This window comes from Leptonychotes weddellii, chromosome 1 (genome assembly GCF_054177405.1).
Source record: "Leptonychotes weddellii isolate Sample4059 chromosome 1, ASM5417740v2, whole genome shotgun sequence".
NCBI lineage: Eukaryota > Metazoa > Chordata > Mammalia > Carnivora > Phocidae > Leptonychotes > Leptonychotes weddellii.
This window is the reverse complement of record NC_138369.1, coordinates 129,109,925-129,124,041: the sequence shown is the minus strand read 5'-3', so window position 1 is coordinate 129,124,041 and position 14,117 is coordinate 129,109,925. Positions and strand designations below refer to the sequence as shown.

General features: G+C 38.0%; 1 protein-coding gene across 10 annotated transcripts in view; it reads left to right on the top strand.

Annotated features, from left to right (window-relative positions):
• RUBCN (rubicon autophagy regulator) overlaps window positions 1-14,117 on the top strand; it is a 63,780-nt gene that overhangs the window by 16,870 nt on the left and 32,793 nt on the right. For 6 of the 10 annotated variants that reach the window (XM_081832279.1, XM_081832248.1, XM_081832274.1 and 3 more), the window contains exons 2-3: window positions 3,439-3,592; window positions 12,682-12,768. In XM_081832279.1, the coding sequence (XP_081688405.1) occupies window positions 3,439-3,592; window positions 12,682-12,768 (241 nt within the window). The remainder of the gene's footprint in view (window positions 1-3,438; window positions 3,593-12,681; window positions 12,769-14,117) is intronic. The other 4 variants (XM_081832289.1, XM_081832286.1, XM_081832259.1 and 1 more) reach the window with 1 other exon arrangement.

The window sequence follows — 14,117 nt, the reverse complement described above, 5'->3', positions numbered from 1 at the left end:
ATCTCTTAAATTCTGTCCTCGTGACCCAGTAGTTGTTTATCTCTCTTTTTCTCAGCTTCTTTATTCTCCATCATTTGGTCTTCTATATCACTAGTTCTCTCTTCTGCCTCATTTATCCTAGCAGTTAGAGCCTCCATTTTTTATTGCACTTCATTAATAGCCTTTTTGATTTAGACGTGGTTAGATTTTAGTTCTTTTATTTCTCCAGAAAGGGTTTCTCAAGTATCTTCCATGCTTTTTTCAAGCCCAGGTAGTATCTTTATAATCGTCATTCTGAACTCTAGTTCTGACATCTTACGAATGTCCATATTGATTAGGTCCCTGGCAGTTGGTACTGCCTCTTGTTCTTTTTTTTGAGGTGAGTTTTTCCGTCTTGTCATTTTGTCCAGAGGAGAAAAGATGAATGAGAGAACAAATGCTAACAGGGTAACAGTGACCCCAGAAAAATATACACTAAACAAATCAGAAGAGACCCGAAACCGGGGGAAAGAAAGGGAAAGAAAGAAAAAAGAAAAGAAAAAGAAAAAAAGGATATGATCAAATATGATCAGGATGGTGAATAGATCAGTGCCACATACTAGATTTTGGGCATATTTTGGTCTGTTATAAGAAACTGCCTCCCAAAATTTTAATGAAAGAAAAACTTATATATGTATAACAATAAGGGTAAATATGAAGGGAAGGAATATGACTGTAAAGATGAAAATTATAAAAGATTTTATAAAAGAAATTGATAAGAAGTTGGCTGAAAAAAGAAAGAAATTTGAAAAAAAAAAGGGGAGGAGAGAATGTGATCAGGCAGGAGACTATAACAAAGCCATACACTAGAGATTTAGGGTATATTTTGGTCTGTTAGAAGAAACTGTATCCCAAAATTTTAAAGAGAGAACAACTTATATATATACAAAAGTAAGGTTAACTACAATGAAGGGATAGAATATGACTCTAAAAATGAAAAATAAAAAAGATTTTTAAAAAAGGGATTGATAAGATGTTGAGAAAGGGAAAAAGAAAAATTCAAAAAAAAAATAGAAAAAGAAAAAAAAGAAAATTTAAAAAATTAACTTTGAAAAACTAAAGAATCATGGGAAAAAAACCATGAATTCTGTGAGCTGTATTCCTGTAGTGCTAGAGTTCTGCCATTCTCATTGATCGGTAAACTTGGTCTTGGCTGGCTCTTCTTGCTGATCTTCTGGGGGAGGGGCCTGTTGCAGGGGTTTGCAAATGTCTGCCGGTGGCGGAATTGCCCCGCCCTTGCTGGAGTGGGGCTAAGTAATCTGCTTGGGTTTGCTCTTGGGTATCTTTTGTTCCCTGCAAACTTTCCGTAGAGCTTTGGAGGACAAGAGTGAATATGGCGAACTCCCAAGCTGAGAACTCCCAAGCGGAGAACTCGGGGCCCCACTCCTCAGTGAGCCCCCAGAGAAAAGCAGTCAATCTCTCCTGTCTCCCTGTCCCGGCCACACTCTGTGCTCACCCAGCCTGTGACCAAGCATTTTTATCTCTGGCACATGACCCTGTGTGGAGTCTCCAAACCCAGCAGATCCCTGCGGTGCGCTCCCGCGCTGCTCCTCCCAGGGGAGGAGGGGGAGTCTACCCGGATCTTCTGCTTTTTGGGTCCCTGCTGGAAGAGCAGTGGCCCGACTGTGCCACAGATCACGGTTTATGGCAGCCCCGAGCTGAGAGCCCACTCCTCGGCTCTGTCTCTGCAGCCGGCTTCCCCACTCTGATACCTGGGAGCTCTGCCGCACTCAGGCACCCCCGGTTTTTCTGTGACCCGGAGGGTCCTGAGACCACACTTTCCCAGTGAGGATTCCACCCCCTGCTTAGCCACTGGAGCGGCGTCCCTCAGCGGAGCTGACTTCTAGAGGTTCCAATTTTGTGCTCCGTGGCTCTATCGCTTGCCGGTATCGGCTGATGGAGGCTTCCTCCCCCTGACCATCTATCTTCCCGAATATCGCCTTGGATTCACTTCTCCACATGTCCTACCTTCCAGAAAGTGGTCGCTTTTCTATTCATAGAATTGCTGCTAATCTTTTCTTTGATCTCCTGTTGAGTTTGTAGGTATTCAGAATGGTTTGATAACTAGCTGAATTCCTGGGACCAGATGAAATTTAGGTCTCCTACTCCTCTGCCGTCTTTCTCCTCCCTCTCCTGTATTGTATATTTGAAAGTTGCTAAGAGAGTAGATCTAAATGTTCTCATCACAAGAAAAAAATTTGTTAACTATGCTAGGTGATAAATGCTAACTAATTTTATTGTGGTAATCATTTTACAATATATATGTATATCAAATCATTGTGTTATATACCTTAAAGTAATATAATATATTAATTATATCTCAATAAATTTGGGAAGAAAGAAATGGAACAAGTGAGTTTGGTGACTTGAATGTTGAACGGTGTAAGGTTAAGAAAGCCTGTTGTCTCCCAGTTTGAATAAATTCTTGGTCTCAAGGTCTTGAAAGCAGAAGACCAGATTGAGATTCATCTGGCTTTCTCTTTTTAGATGACACTCCTATACTGGACCTAGCTTCATTCATTTTATTTTATTTGTCTTTACTCATCCACTTTTAAAAATGACTCAAAAAATGTACAAGTAAGTTAGTTTTGAATACTAATAGAAAGGATTCCAATTCAGTGCACTACCCCTATAGGTATTTAAATGATATAAAATAGTATGGTGAAATTTCCCTGAAAAAAATTAGTCCCATGACTGTCCTTGAAAAGTATAAAGAGTAGTATTGTAATAAGAAATGGAAGGGCAAGTTAAAGTGTGCAGTATAACAATTTTCAGACTTTTCCTCTCAGTACTTCACATGGTTCAGAAGAATAAGCCAAAAGTTGATTGATTTTGGGGGGCATGTCCCAAGGTGGCTCAGTGCAAACAGAGCATTTTTGTCTTAATTTTAGCTTAAAAAACTATGGGGGGAAGTCATGGGTAATTTGTATTCTTAACCATAATATTTGCATGTAGGTATGGGTACTCAGTGCGTGGAAATATAGTGAAAATTCATTTTTGGCTTTTTCGTTTGGAAAAAGATTTCTGGTTTTGGGTAAATGCCCTCATCTCTTTATATGTTGCTCATGTACTATCATTTCCAGAAATGGATCTTGATGGGTCACACTCCTAGAAACACAGGGTTATAGGTTACTTAGGTGAGAATTAAATGAGATAATAGATGAAGATCACCTTACAATGCATAATATGCCACATTAAGAGTGAGGGTTTTCATTTTTTTTTGTTTTTGTTTTTAAATCTTAGTGTTCTTTACAACTTAAATTCTCTCAGAATTGGGTTTTATGCCCAAGTAAAAAATTAATAGGGGAGAAAATGTTAAGATGTAGGGCAGGAGGCTTCTTGGCTTAGACTTTCTTTGACATGATTAGGATCAGGTACAACAAAGTTAACTAACCATTGGTATAATTGATGCCCTTGCAGGAGGGAGCACTGGCAGCTGCTGGGTAATTTGAAGACTACCGTGGAGGGTCTGGTGTCAGCCAACAGTCCCAACGTCTGGTCCAAGTATGGTGGCTTGGAACGGCTTTGCAGGGACATGCAGAGCATCCTCTATCATGGGCTCATCCATGACCAGGTATGTAAACCTCTTCTTTTTTGCCAGATTAACTGTACCACTTGTTGGAAAGAAACAGTTGCATTAAGTTGTTGGCAGGGAGAAGATGAAGGCCACTAGTTTGTGAGCCCTTGAGGGTAGAACTGTAATATGAGGAGGAGGAGGACAATAAGGATAATGATGATGAATCACTAGGATTTTTCTCTTAGGAGCACCTTAGGGCACATCTGAGAAGTATTCACAGAATATTGTCATTTTTAGAATATCCTCAGCATCATTTTGTAGATAACTGGTTGATTCTTGGGAATGATAGTTTTAGTTACAGCTTAATTTTTTTTTTTTTAAAGATTTTATTTATTTATTTGAGACAGAGAGAATGAGAGAGAGAGCACATGAGAGGGGGGAGGGTCAGAGGCAGAAGCAGGCTCCCTGCCGAGCAGGGAGCCCGATGCGGGACTCGATCCAGGGACTCCAGGATCATGACCTGAGCCGAAGGCAGTCGCTTAACCAACTGAGTCACCCAGGCGCCCCAGCTTAATTTTTTAAAATATAAACTTTATTAATACTGAGTTTCTTTTCTGTAATATCCTCAAACACTCTAATAAACTTTGAGTATTGATAAGGAGTGAAATGTAATAATACTTAATGGTTTTTGCTTCATCTTTGGCAATTACTCCATTTGCAGTGTTTTAAATAAGGTTCAGATCTGGATAAAATTGTCAAGTGAGTCATTGGCTCTGGTGTCCTCCTACTTTAAAAAATCAGACCTCACAAATATGTGCATAATCATGTGTTCCCAAACACTCATGCTCATCCCATGTCAGGGTCTAGTATTCTTCCTTGGAACTCTCTCTCTTGAGCCAAGCTTGTCTAGAATTTTTTAATCAGAACTTATTCTCAACTAGACTAGCAGTCACATTGAAAAAGAGCTAATCAAATAATTGGCATTAAGGTATTCACAGTTGATAGGATTTAATATGCTACCCTCCCTTCTAAAAATATGTGTATATTACTCCTGAACAGTATCTTCAAACCAATGTTCCTGTTAGATATTTTCAGAATTCAATGGAGAAGTTGGCTTAGGTTAGATTTTCTTTATTCAGAATAAGTTCTGAAATTGAGGCTCTCTCGAAGAGTTTCTTAATGGTTATTGTTATTCAAACACCATTCTGGGAATTTGGAGGCAGCATTGTGTGGTACACTGATAAAAGTCTTTGGAACCAGATAGAACCTAGATTGAAATCTAGACTCACTGCTCAGGTGCTTGGGGAAAAAAAAAAAAATGGAGTACTAGTTACCGTTATAGACATCTGAGTTGAACTGTTCATATTTTAATCCCAGCTTCAGCACTGGGTAGTATTGGGTAAGTTACCGCTTTATGCCTCTGTTTACTCATTTGTAAAATGAGATAACCCTGGTACCTACCTCATAGGATTATTGTGAGAATTAAATGAGATGATATACATGAAAAGCTTTAAAAAACATAAGTTGACAGTTGATCTTAACTATTAGGCAATATTAATTTTTTTGAGGCTTGTTTTTCTCATCTATACAAATGAAGATAATGTTATTTATATCGTAATGTTTGATGGAAAGATGAAATGAAATAGCACACAAATTTGCCTATGCAGTTGGTGGCACATAGGAAATAATAATTGTTTCTTTCATTTTTTAAAGTTTCAAGTTACATGTAGTCCTATGGAAAAAAAATAGTTACGAAGACTGGAATTTATAGAACAAATAAGTCAACCCACTGCAATCTGGTTTTTGCCCATACCACTGGTGATCTTGCTACTGAAATTTAAGTAAAATCATGTCCATGTTACCAGATCCATGAACATTTCTTCTTCTTTGAACGCTGTCATATGTTCTTCACTGTTGACCATCATCACACCTTGACTTACATGTATGGTGTTATTATCTTCCTTTTTTTTTTTTTTTTTAAAGATTTTATTTATTTATTTGACAGAGAGAGCGAGAGAGGGAACACAAACAGGGGGAGTAGGAGAGGGAGAAGCAGGCTTCCCGCTGAGCAGGGAGCCCGATGCGGGGCTCGATCCCAGGACCCTGGGATCATGACCTGAGCCGAAGGCAGACGCTTAACGACTGAGCCACCCAGGCGCCCCGGCATTATTACCTTCTAATGTCATAGAGTTCTCCTCCCTTTGTGACCATTCCTTCTTAGTTTCTTTCCCTGGAATCTCTTCTTTTTGGATTTTAGCATTTAGTGGGATTCTGTCCTATGTCCTTATCTCTTCTTACTTTGTACATTTTCCTGAAACAGCCTCACCTACTCGCATTGTTTTAACTATCACCCATGTACTGAAGACCCCCAGTTCAGACACCTCTGCTGAACTCCAGATCCATAAGACTAGCTGTCTGCTATACATTATCATATAGCTGTCTGTCGTACAGGCCAAGCACAAAATGACCCAAAACAAACTTATTTTCCTCATGAGATTGCCCTTCCTCCTATTTTTAACACTAATTTGTGGCATTGCCAGCCACTCAGTCTCCCAAGCCAGAAACTTGGGAATCATGCCACATGTTGTACAAAAACTCAATACAAGTTTCCCAGGCTGATGACCAAAATAACTACTAGATTAGTGTCACTACCATTTTAGTGGTTAAGCACTTGCATCTTGATACCAAAAAGGTTCTTTTCTTGGCTCTGTTACTAATTTTACATTGTCATCTAGAGTAATCACTTCACCATATTACAAGGCAGTTTTCCCATCTGTGCCAGAAAGAGAAAATGTCATAATGAAATAGTAAAGTCAGTGGGATTCCAAATGAAGGTTGTTTGGTAAATGCAAAACAATATTAATGTATCTCGTTAGAATTATTAATGAATGGTATCTGTGAAAGCATGTCGTTATCAGAATGAAAAATATTAAAGTATATGGTCATCTGCAAAATAGTGGTAGTGTTCATAAGTGAAAACAGAGTAAACCAGGCAAATCTGTCATACACACACTTTTCAACTACAGGCTATAATGGAAAGAATCATAACCAGAAGATCCATACCAGTTTCACTGCTGCTCTGTTCTGCCTTGTGAAGATCTAACAATTAATGTCTGTGTTAAGGACTTATTTTTCCCTTTCATTTCCTCCCTAAAGATTAAGGCTTTCAAAGGCTTCTGGCTGCTGCGTCATCAGGAAGCTATTCTGGGTGTTGTGCCCTTGGAGAGGGGGAAGGGATACAGTGATTCACGCTGGTCGTATCTATTCTGTGCTTTCGTGAGGATGTGTTATGGAATGTGAACTTTATTTTTTTAAAGCACTCAGGGCCTTATGAAAGCTATAACATCATGACCATATTTTTAGAGAGATCTCATTTTCCCTGACAGCCTGCATCGGGGCTACCTTTTAGTTTTCCCATAAGGCAAGGCATATTTGATCTTTTCTTTTCTACTGCTTAGAAATGTGGAGACACTCAGTCCCTAAGATTCCTCAGCTGAATAGGAGAAATAAAAAGATTCTCCTCTTTTCCACCACCAAGAAGAAACTTCTTCTTGGCAATATAGGTGGCCCGATTTAAAAAATAACAATAACAACACAAAAGACCTCTGTGTATTTTTTTTTCTGAATATATGTTATATATTTTTATTTGTTGAAAATTTGGAAAATACTGAAAAAGAATTTGAAGAAAGTAAATATCACCCTCAAGTCAACACCACGTATTATTACTCTTTAACATTTGGGTAGATCTTACTTTTTTTCTCTGCATTTATGTGCTTTTTAAAATATTAAGATTGTACTGTATATATCATTGTGTAACTTGCTTTAAAATATTTAATTTTTTAAAATAATACATTTTATATATTTAGTTTTTTAAATAAACAATACATTTATATGGTTAAAAAAAGCATATAACTATATTCAGTGAAATATCTTGTTTCCTTCCAGTCCTGTAGGTAACTGCTGTTTACCAGTTTCTTTCCAAAGAATTTTTATGTTTATAAAAGATTTTATGAATACTTTTCTTTGCTATACTTCTTGATTTTTCATACAAATAAAAGCATGCTATAATTACTACTCTGCACCTTGGTTTTTTCACTTGGTATGTCTTGTGATTCATTCCAAATCATTACATAAAGTGCTTTTCTTTTTTACAGCTGTCATTTTATAATATTCCATTGTATGTACCATAATTTATGTAACCAGTCCCCTGGTAATGGACTTTTAGATTACTTCCAGTCGTTTACAGTTAGCAACAGTACTAAGGTGAATAAGCCTTGTGTCATTTTGCCCTTTACCATAGGATATTCCTAGAAGTAGAATTTGTAGGCTAAAGGGTATGTGCATTTCAATTTGGATAGGTACTGCTAAATTGCCCTCCAGGATGTTATGTCTGTTTACATCCTCACCAACAATGTATAAGAGTATTTGCTTCTCCAAACCCATGCCAGTATGGGGTGTTACTAAACTGTAACTATCACCAATATGATAGGTAAAAATTTACATTTCTCTTATTATGAAAGATGTTTATGAGAGCCTTATTTTCTATGAACTTTTTCCTATTTTCCCCCATTGGATTGTTAGTCTTTTCCTATGGATTTGTAAGAGTTTTTTATTAATGGAATTAATCCTTTGTCTGTAATGTGAATTGCAAATATTTTCTCCTGGTTTGTCTTTTGCCATTTCATATGGTGGCTTTTATATGTAGAAATATCTGATGGGGGGGCAAAGGGAGAGGGAGAGAGAACCTTTTATTTATTTTGAGAGAGAGCACACACATACACTTGTGGTGGGGAGGTGCAGAGTGCAGAGGGAGAGAGAGAATCTCAAGCCGACTCCCTACTGAGCATACCCACATGGGGATTGATCTCACAATCCTGAGATCATGACCTGAGCCGTAATCAAGAGTTGGGCGCTTAACCGACTGAGCCACCCGGGCGCCCCTCTGATTTTTAGTAAGTCAAACTGATTGTTTCTTTCAGGGCTTCTGGGCTCTGTATGATGGTCTGAAAGGGCTTCCCCACTGTATGGTTATTACAAATGTTTCTCCCTGGTTTCTTCTATTAATGGCTTTATTTTTTACACTTAAACCATTTCATCTGTAATTTATTTTGAAGTTACTTAATTCCCTTGGCACACAGATCTATTTCTGGTTTTTTATTGTGGTCTGTTGTTGTCTATTTTGTGTCATCTCTGCTCAGTTTTAATTATTGTAGCTTTTCATTATGGTAGAAATAGCCCCTCACTTGTACAGCATCTTTTTTTTTTTTTTAAGATTTTATTTATTTATTTGACAGAGACAGAGATAGCAAGAGCAGGAACACAAGCAGCGGGAGTGGGAGAGGGAGAAGCAGGCTTCCCCCCGAGGAGGGAGCCCGACGTGGGACTTGATCCCAGGACCCTGGGATCATGACCTGAGCCGAAGGCAGACACTTAACGACTGAGCCACCCAGGCACCCTGTATGCATCTTTTGTTGTTGATTTTTTTCCCCTAACATTCAAACATTTGTCATTTTATTTAGTCCTTAACTGCTTCATCATTTTTTGGATAAGGACAGGAAAACCTTCTTATACAACGTGATCTGAATCATTTTCTGATCAAATGAGAGCAACTAAGGAGTCATTCAAACATTTTATTTTAAAACATCTAAAATTACATTTATTCAACAGTTTTTGGATATAGGGCCAAAACCTTTTCTGGGAGTATGGATCCACTGATGGAGTTTCATAGCATCTTTCTTGAATAAATTGCACCCATAATACATGATACAGGACTTCCAGTTTTAATTTCCTTATACTGGACTAGCAGGTTAAAGATCCAGTAATATTAGTATAAAACCTACATTTTTAGGTTTTTTTTTCCTTCTAACTTTGAAAGTTGTCTTGCCTCTACATAGTTTGACATCAAGTTTTTATAGAAGTTTCTGTGTGGGCGTAAATTTTCAGCTCCTTTGGTTAAATACCAAGGAATGTAATTGCTGGATCCTATGGTAAGAGTATATTTAGTTTTGTAAGAAACTGCCGAACTGTCTTCCAAAGTAGCTATACCATTTTGCGTTGTCACGAGCAATGAATGAGAGTTCCTTTTGCTCCACATCCTCATCGGCATTTAATGTTGGTATTGTTTTGTATTTTGGCCGTTCTAATGTAAGTATATAGTGGTACTGTGTTGTTTTAATTTGCATCTTCATATATTTTGGATAACATTCCTTTATCATATGTGGCTTGTGCAAATATTTTCTCCCAGTTTGTGGTTTGTCTTTTCTTTCTCTTGACATTGTTGGTCACAGAGCAGAAGTGTTTAATTTTAGTGAAGTCTAGCTTACAAGTTCTTTGTTTCATGGATCATGCTTTTGGTCTTGTATCAGAAAAGTCATCACCATACCCAAGGTCATCTAGGTTTCTTCCTATGTTATCTTCTAGAAGATTTATAGTTTTGCATTTTACATTTACGTCTATGACTCATTTTGACTTAATTTTTGTGACAGGTGTAAGGTCTGTGTCTAGATTCATTTTTTTTGCATGTGGATGTCCAGTGTTTCAGCACCATGTTGAAAAGACTGTAATTGCTCCATTGTGTTGCCTTTGCTCCCTTGTCAAAGGTTAGTTGATTTTATTTATGTGTGTCTGTTTCTGAGCTCTCTATTCTGTTTCACTGCTCTCTATGTCTATTTATTCCCCAATACTACATTGCCTTGATTACTGTGCCTTTATAGTAAGTCTTCAAGCCAGATAGTGTCAGTCGTTTTTGAAGAGAAACTTTGCTCTTGTCTTTCAATATTGTTTTAGCTATTCTGGGTCTTTTGCTTCTCCATATAAACCTAACAATGAGTTTATTGATATCCAAAAAATAACTTGCTAGGATTTTGATTGGATTGTATTGAATCTATAGATCAAGTTGGGAAGAACTGACATTTGACAATATTGAGTCTTCCTACCCATGAATATGGATTATCTCTGTATTTATTTGGTTCTTTGCTATCTTTCATCAGTGTTTTATAGTTTTCCTCATGTAGATCTTGTACATATTTGTGTTAGGTTTATATCTAAGTATTTCATTTTTGGGAGTTTTTATTTTCAAATTCCACTTGCTCATTGCTGATATATAGGAAAGTGGTTCGTTTTTCAAATTAACCTTGAATCCTATGACGTTGCTATAATCACTTACTAGTTCCAGGAACTTTTTTGTTGATTTTTAAGAATTTTCTACTTAGATGAGTATGTCCTCTGTGAACAAAAGCGGTTTTATTTCTTCCTTCCCAATCTGTATGCCTTTTCTTTTCTCTTTTTTTTTTTTCTCCTTATTGCATTAGCTAGGGCTTCCAGTAAGATGTTAAAAAGTTGTGGGAAGAGGAGACATCTTTGCTTTGTTCCCGATCTTAGTGGGAAAGCTTTGAGCTTCTTACCATTAAGTATGATGATAGCTGTAGGTTTTTGTAGATGTTCTTTATCAATTTGAAGAAGTTCCCCTCTATTCCTAGTTTACTGAGAGTTTTTATTATGAATGGGTGTTGAGTTTTGTCAGATGCTTTTTCTGCATCTATTGATATGATCATGTGATTTTTTTTTTCTTATTTGGCTGTTGATGTGATGAATTCCATCACATTCCATTGATGTGATTTGATGTGTTGATTTTGGAATGTTGAACCAGCCTTGTATACTTGGTGTAAATCCTGCTTGGTTATGGTGTACAATTATTTCTATACAATGCTGGATTTGATTTGCTAATATTTTGTTGAGGATTTTTGCATCTATGTTCATGAGAGATATTGGTCCATAGTTTTCTTGTGATGTTTTTTTCTGGTCTTGGTGTTAGGATAATGCTGGCCTCATAGAATGATTTGGGGAAGTATTTTCCTCTGCTTCTGTTTTCTTAAAGGCATTATAGGGAATTGGTATAAATAAATGTTTAGTAGAATTCACCAGTGAACCCATCTAGGCCTGGTGCTTTTGGTTTTGGAAAGTTATTAATTGTTGATTCCATTTTTCTTAGGAGGTATAGGCCTACTCAGATTATCTATTTCTTCCTGGTACTATTTGGCAGATCGTATCTTTCAAGGAATCGGTCTATTTCACCTAGGTTGTCACACTAGTGAGCATAGAGTTGTTTATAGTATTCCTCTGTAATGTCCGTGATATCTGTAGTGATGTCCCTAATTTGATGTCTGAGTTAGCCTAGAATTTTGCCTAAAGAAAGGAAACCAAGTTTGGATCCTATTCACATAGATGTAACTAACCAGGAGACATGTTGGAGTTGATATTCCACTGCTGCCCATCCCTGGCCACTCAGTGTCTACTAAGCCACAGAACAGAGATCAGAAACACTGCCACACTGCTGCCAAGATCTTAAAGGTCTTCATGACTCCAGTTGGCAAAAAAGCCTGTACAGCTGACACTTCTAATTCTCACTTCTACCTTACCAGTCTAGGTGAGAAACCCATTGACATTTGAGATGCTTTTTGGGCCATATATTAAGTTCCAATTTAAGGACTCCTTCTAGGCTGTTTATTTTGTTCTGTTGGTTAGTCTGTCTCTTAATGCTTGTGCTACGTCTGTACTTCTAAATTATTTAGATTTCAGTTTTAACCCGTGCCCAGTAATCTCAGAAAGGATTCTCAAAAAATAAGAATTAGATTTTCCTAGTATAAACATTTGCCTTCTCCAGTTCAGGCCTTTTCCAGTGTGAGACTATTTTATCTAGAACTGATCATTTCTTTGACTCTAAATACAGCCCTTTCTTGACCTGGGTAGCACGGGGAAAAGCAGGTCTTTCCTTACTTGATTTTGCAGTAAGAACTGAAGACATACATCTCTGATTTTTAACAAATAACTTAAACTCTTCACCAGTTTTAAGATTTACCTTTTGGGGCTGAATGGTGGAGAGATGAGGGAGAAATCAGATTATTTTCATTGTGTAACCTTCTATGTCATATGCATGCATTACCTGCTCAAAAGAACAACTGAAACCATTTTTTAACAATTATCCTTAAAAAGGGTGAACATGTGTATATGTCCTTTTGATTGCTGCTGAGAACCTTTGTCGAGGTAGGGAAGGTTAGGCTTTTTTTCCTCCTCTCTTTGAATGTCAACACCAGAACTAGATTTGGTCTAAAGTGGTAGTGATTTCTTCACCTTATGTGTTCCCACAGCAGGTGTGTTACCGCCAGACTGATTACTGGCAGTTTGTGAAGGACATCCGCTGGCTCAGTCCCCACTCAGCCCTTCATGTGGAGAAGGTAAGAAGGGAAAAGGAACCACAAGGCTTTGTTGTTTGATGTTCTGTCTGAAGAGTCTCCTAGGCTAGAAGGATGGTGTGTGTCAAGTTTCCTATTAACTGAGGAAATTATTCCTGTAGGACTAATTTGGAGGGGAGGATTATTTGCTTTTAAAAATAAACCGTGTTAAACCCATTGCTCCAGGCTACTTTCTGTCTTCTGGGGAAGGGGTGAAAAAGTTTTGTTATTTTCAAAAGATCTGCATGTTAGGACCAGAATGAAGCTGTTCAAAATCCTGGGAAAATGTCAAGAGGTTCCCTGAAGTGGTTGGAGAAGTAGGACTGAATGCTTATTAGTTCAATATAGTACCTCTGATTTCCAGTCAGGGAAACAGCTCATGGAGGTTAGTGACTTGGCCAAAGTTACACAGCTAGTTCCAGATCAGTCACTGCCAAATGTATGTATCTATTTATTTAACTCTTCATTATGGAAGATTTCAAATATATACAAAATTAAAGAGAATAGTGTAATGAACCCTGAAATATCTGTCACCTGTCTTCAATACTTGTCAATATCTAGCTAGTTTTGTTTCATGTATATCCCACCCACTGCCAGGTTCATTGCTGAGATGATGTCAGGAAAAGTAATTTGTTTTTAAATGATCAGGAAACCAAATCATAAGGTGTCAGGCTGGCCTTTTTTGTGAGAAAAATCCAGAGCCCAGTGGTTTTCTTACATAGACTCTCTTTGTCCTTCTCTCATAATTTTTCTTACCACCACTCCCCTTCACCTCCAACTAACTTCCTTTTCTAAACTATATTGCTGTAGTTGTTTCTTCTTAGAAGCTGCCTATGAGACCTTGCTTTTAGAAACAGCCAAGTAGAAGGAGCTTCCAAATAGAGAATGCTATGACTAGAGCCAAAATGAGATGCTCAGATGGCTTCTCTTTGGTGGAGAATCTTTGGTGGCATCTTCCCAGATCCTTTCCCCCAGGTTTTTGTTGCATTGTTTTCTGGAGACCAACCGAAATGGAGGACTCTGTGAGAGAAGCCAAGAGGTCAAGTTTATCCTTCCTCTCGGTACCGCAGGCTAGATGTCTCTTTGGAGCCAGCACATAAAGAGACCAAGGTGTCAGTGTTGTCCTCTCCTAGAGCTGCGTATCAGGTCTTAGCTGCGTCGTTCTTCTCCAGTGGTCTAGGCCAGCAGCGGGGCCCCTAAACCCCCTTCCCCTCTCCTTCCTCAGTAACCTCTAGATGCCACCTGGAGGAAAAAACCCCTCTGATCGCCTCCTCTTCCTGTCTCCATATAGTTCTTGGGTCCTTAGGCACCAGTCTTGCGGTCTTTACCAGGATGCGTGTTTTGACCCATGC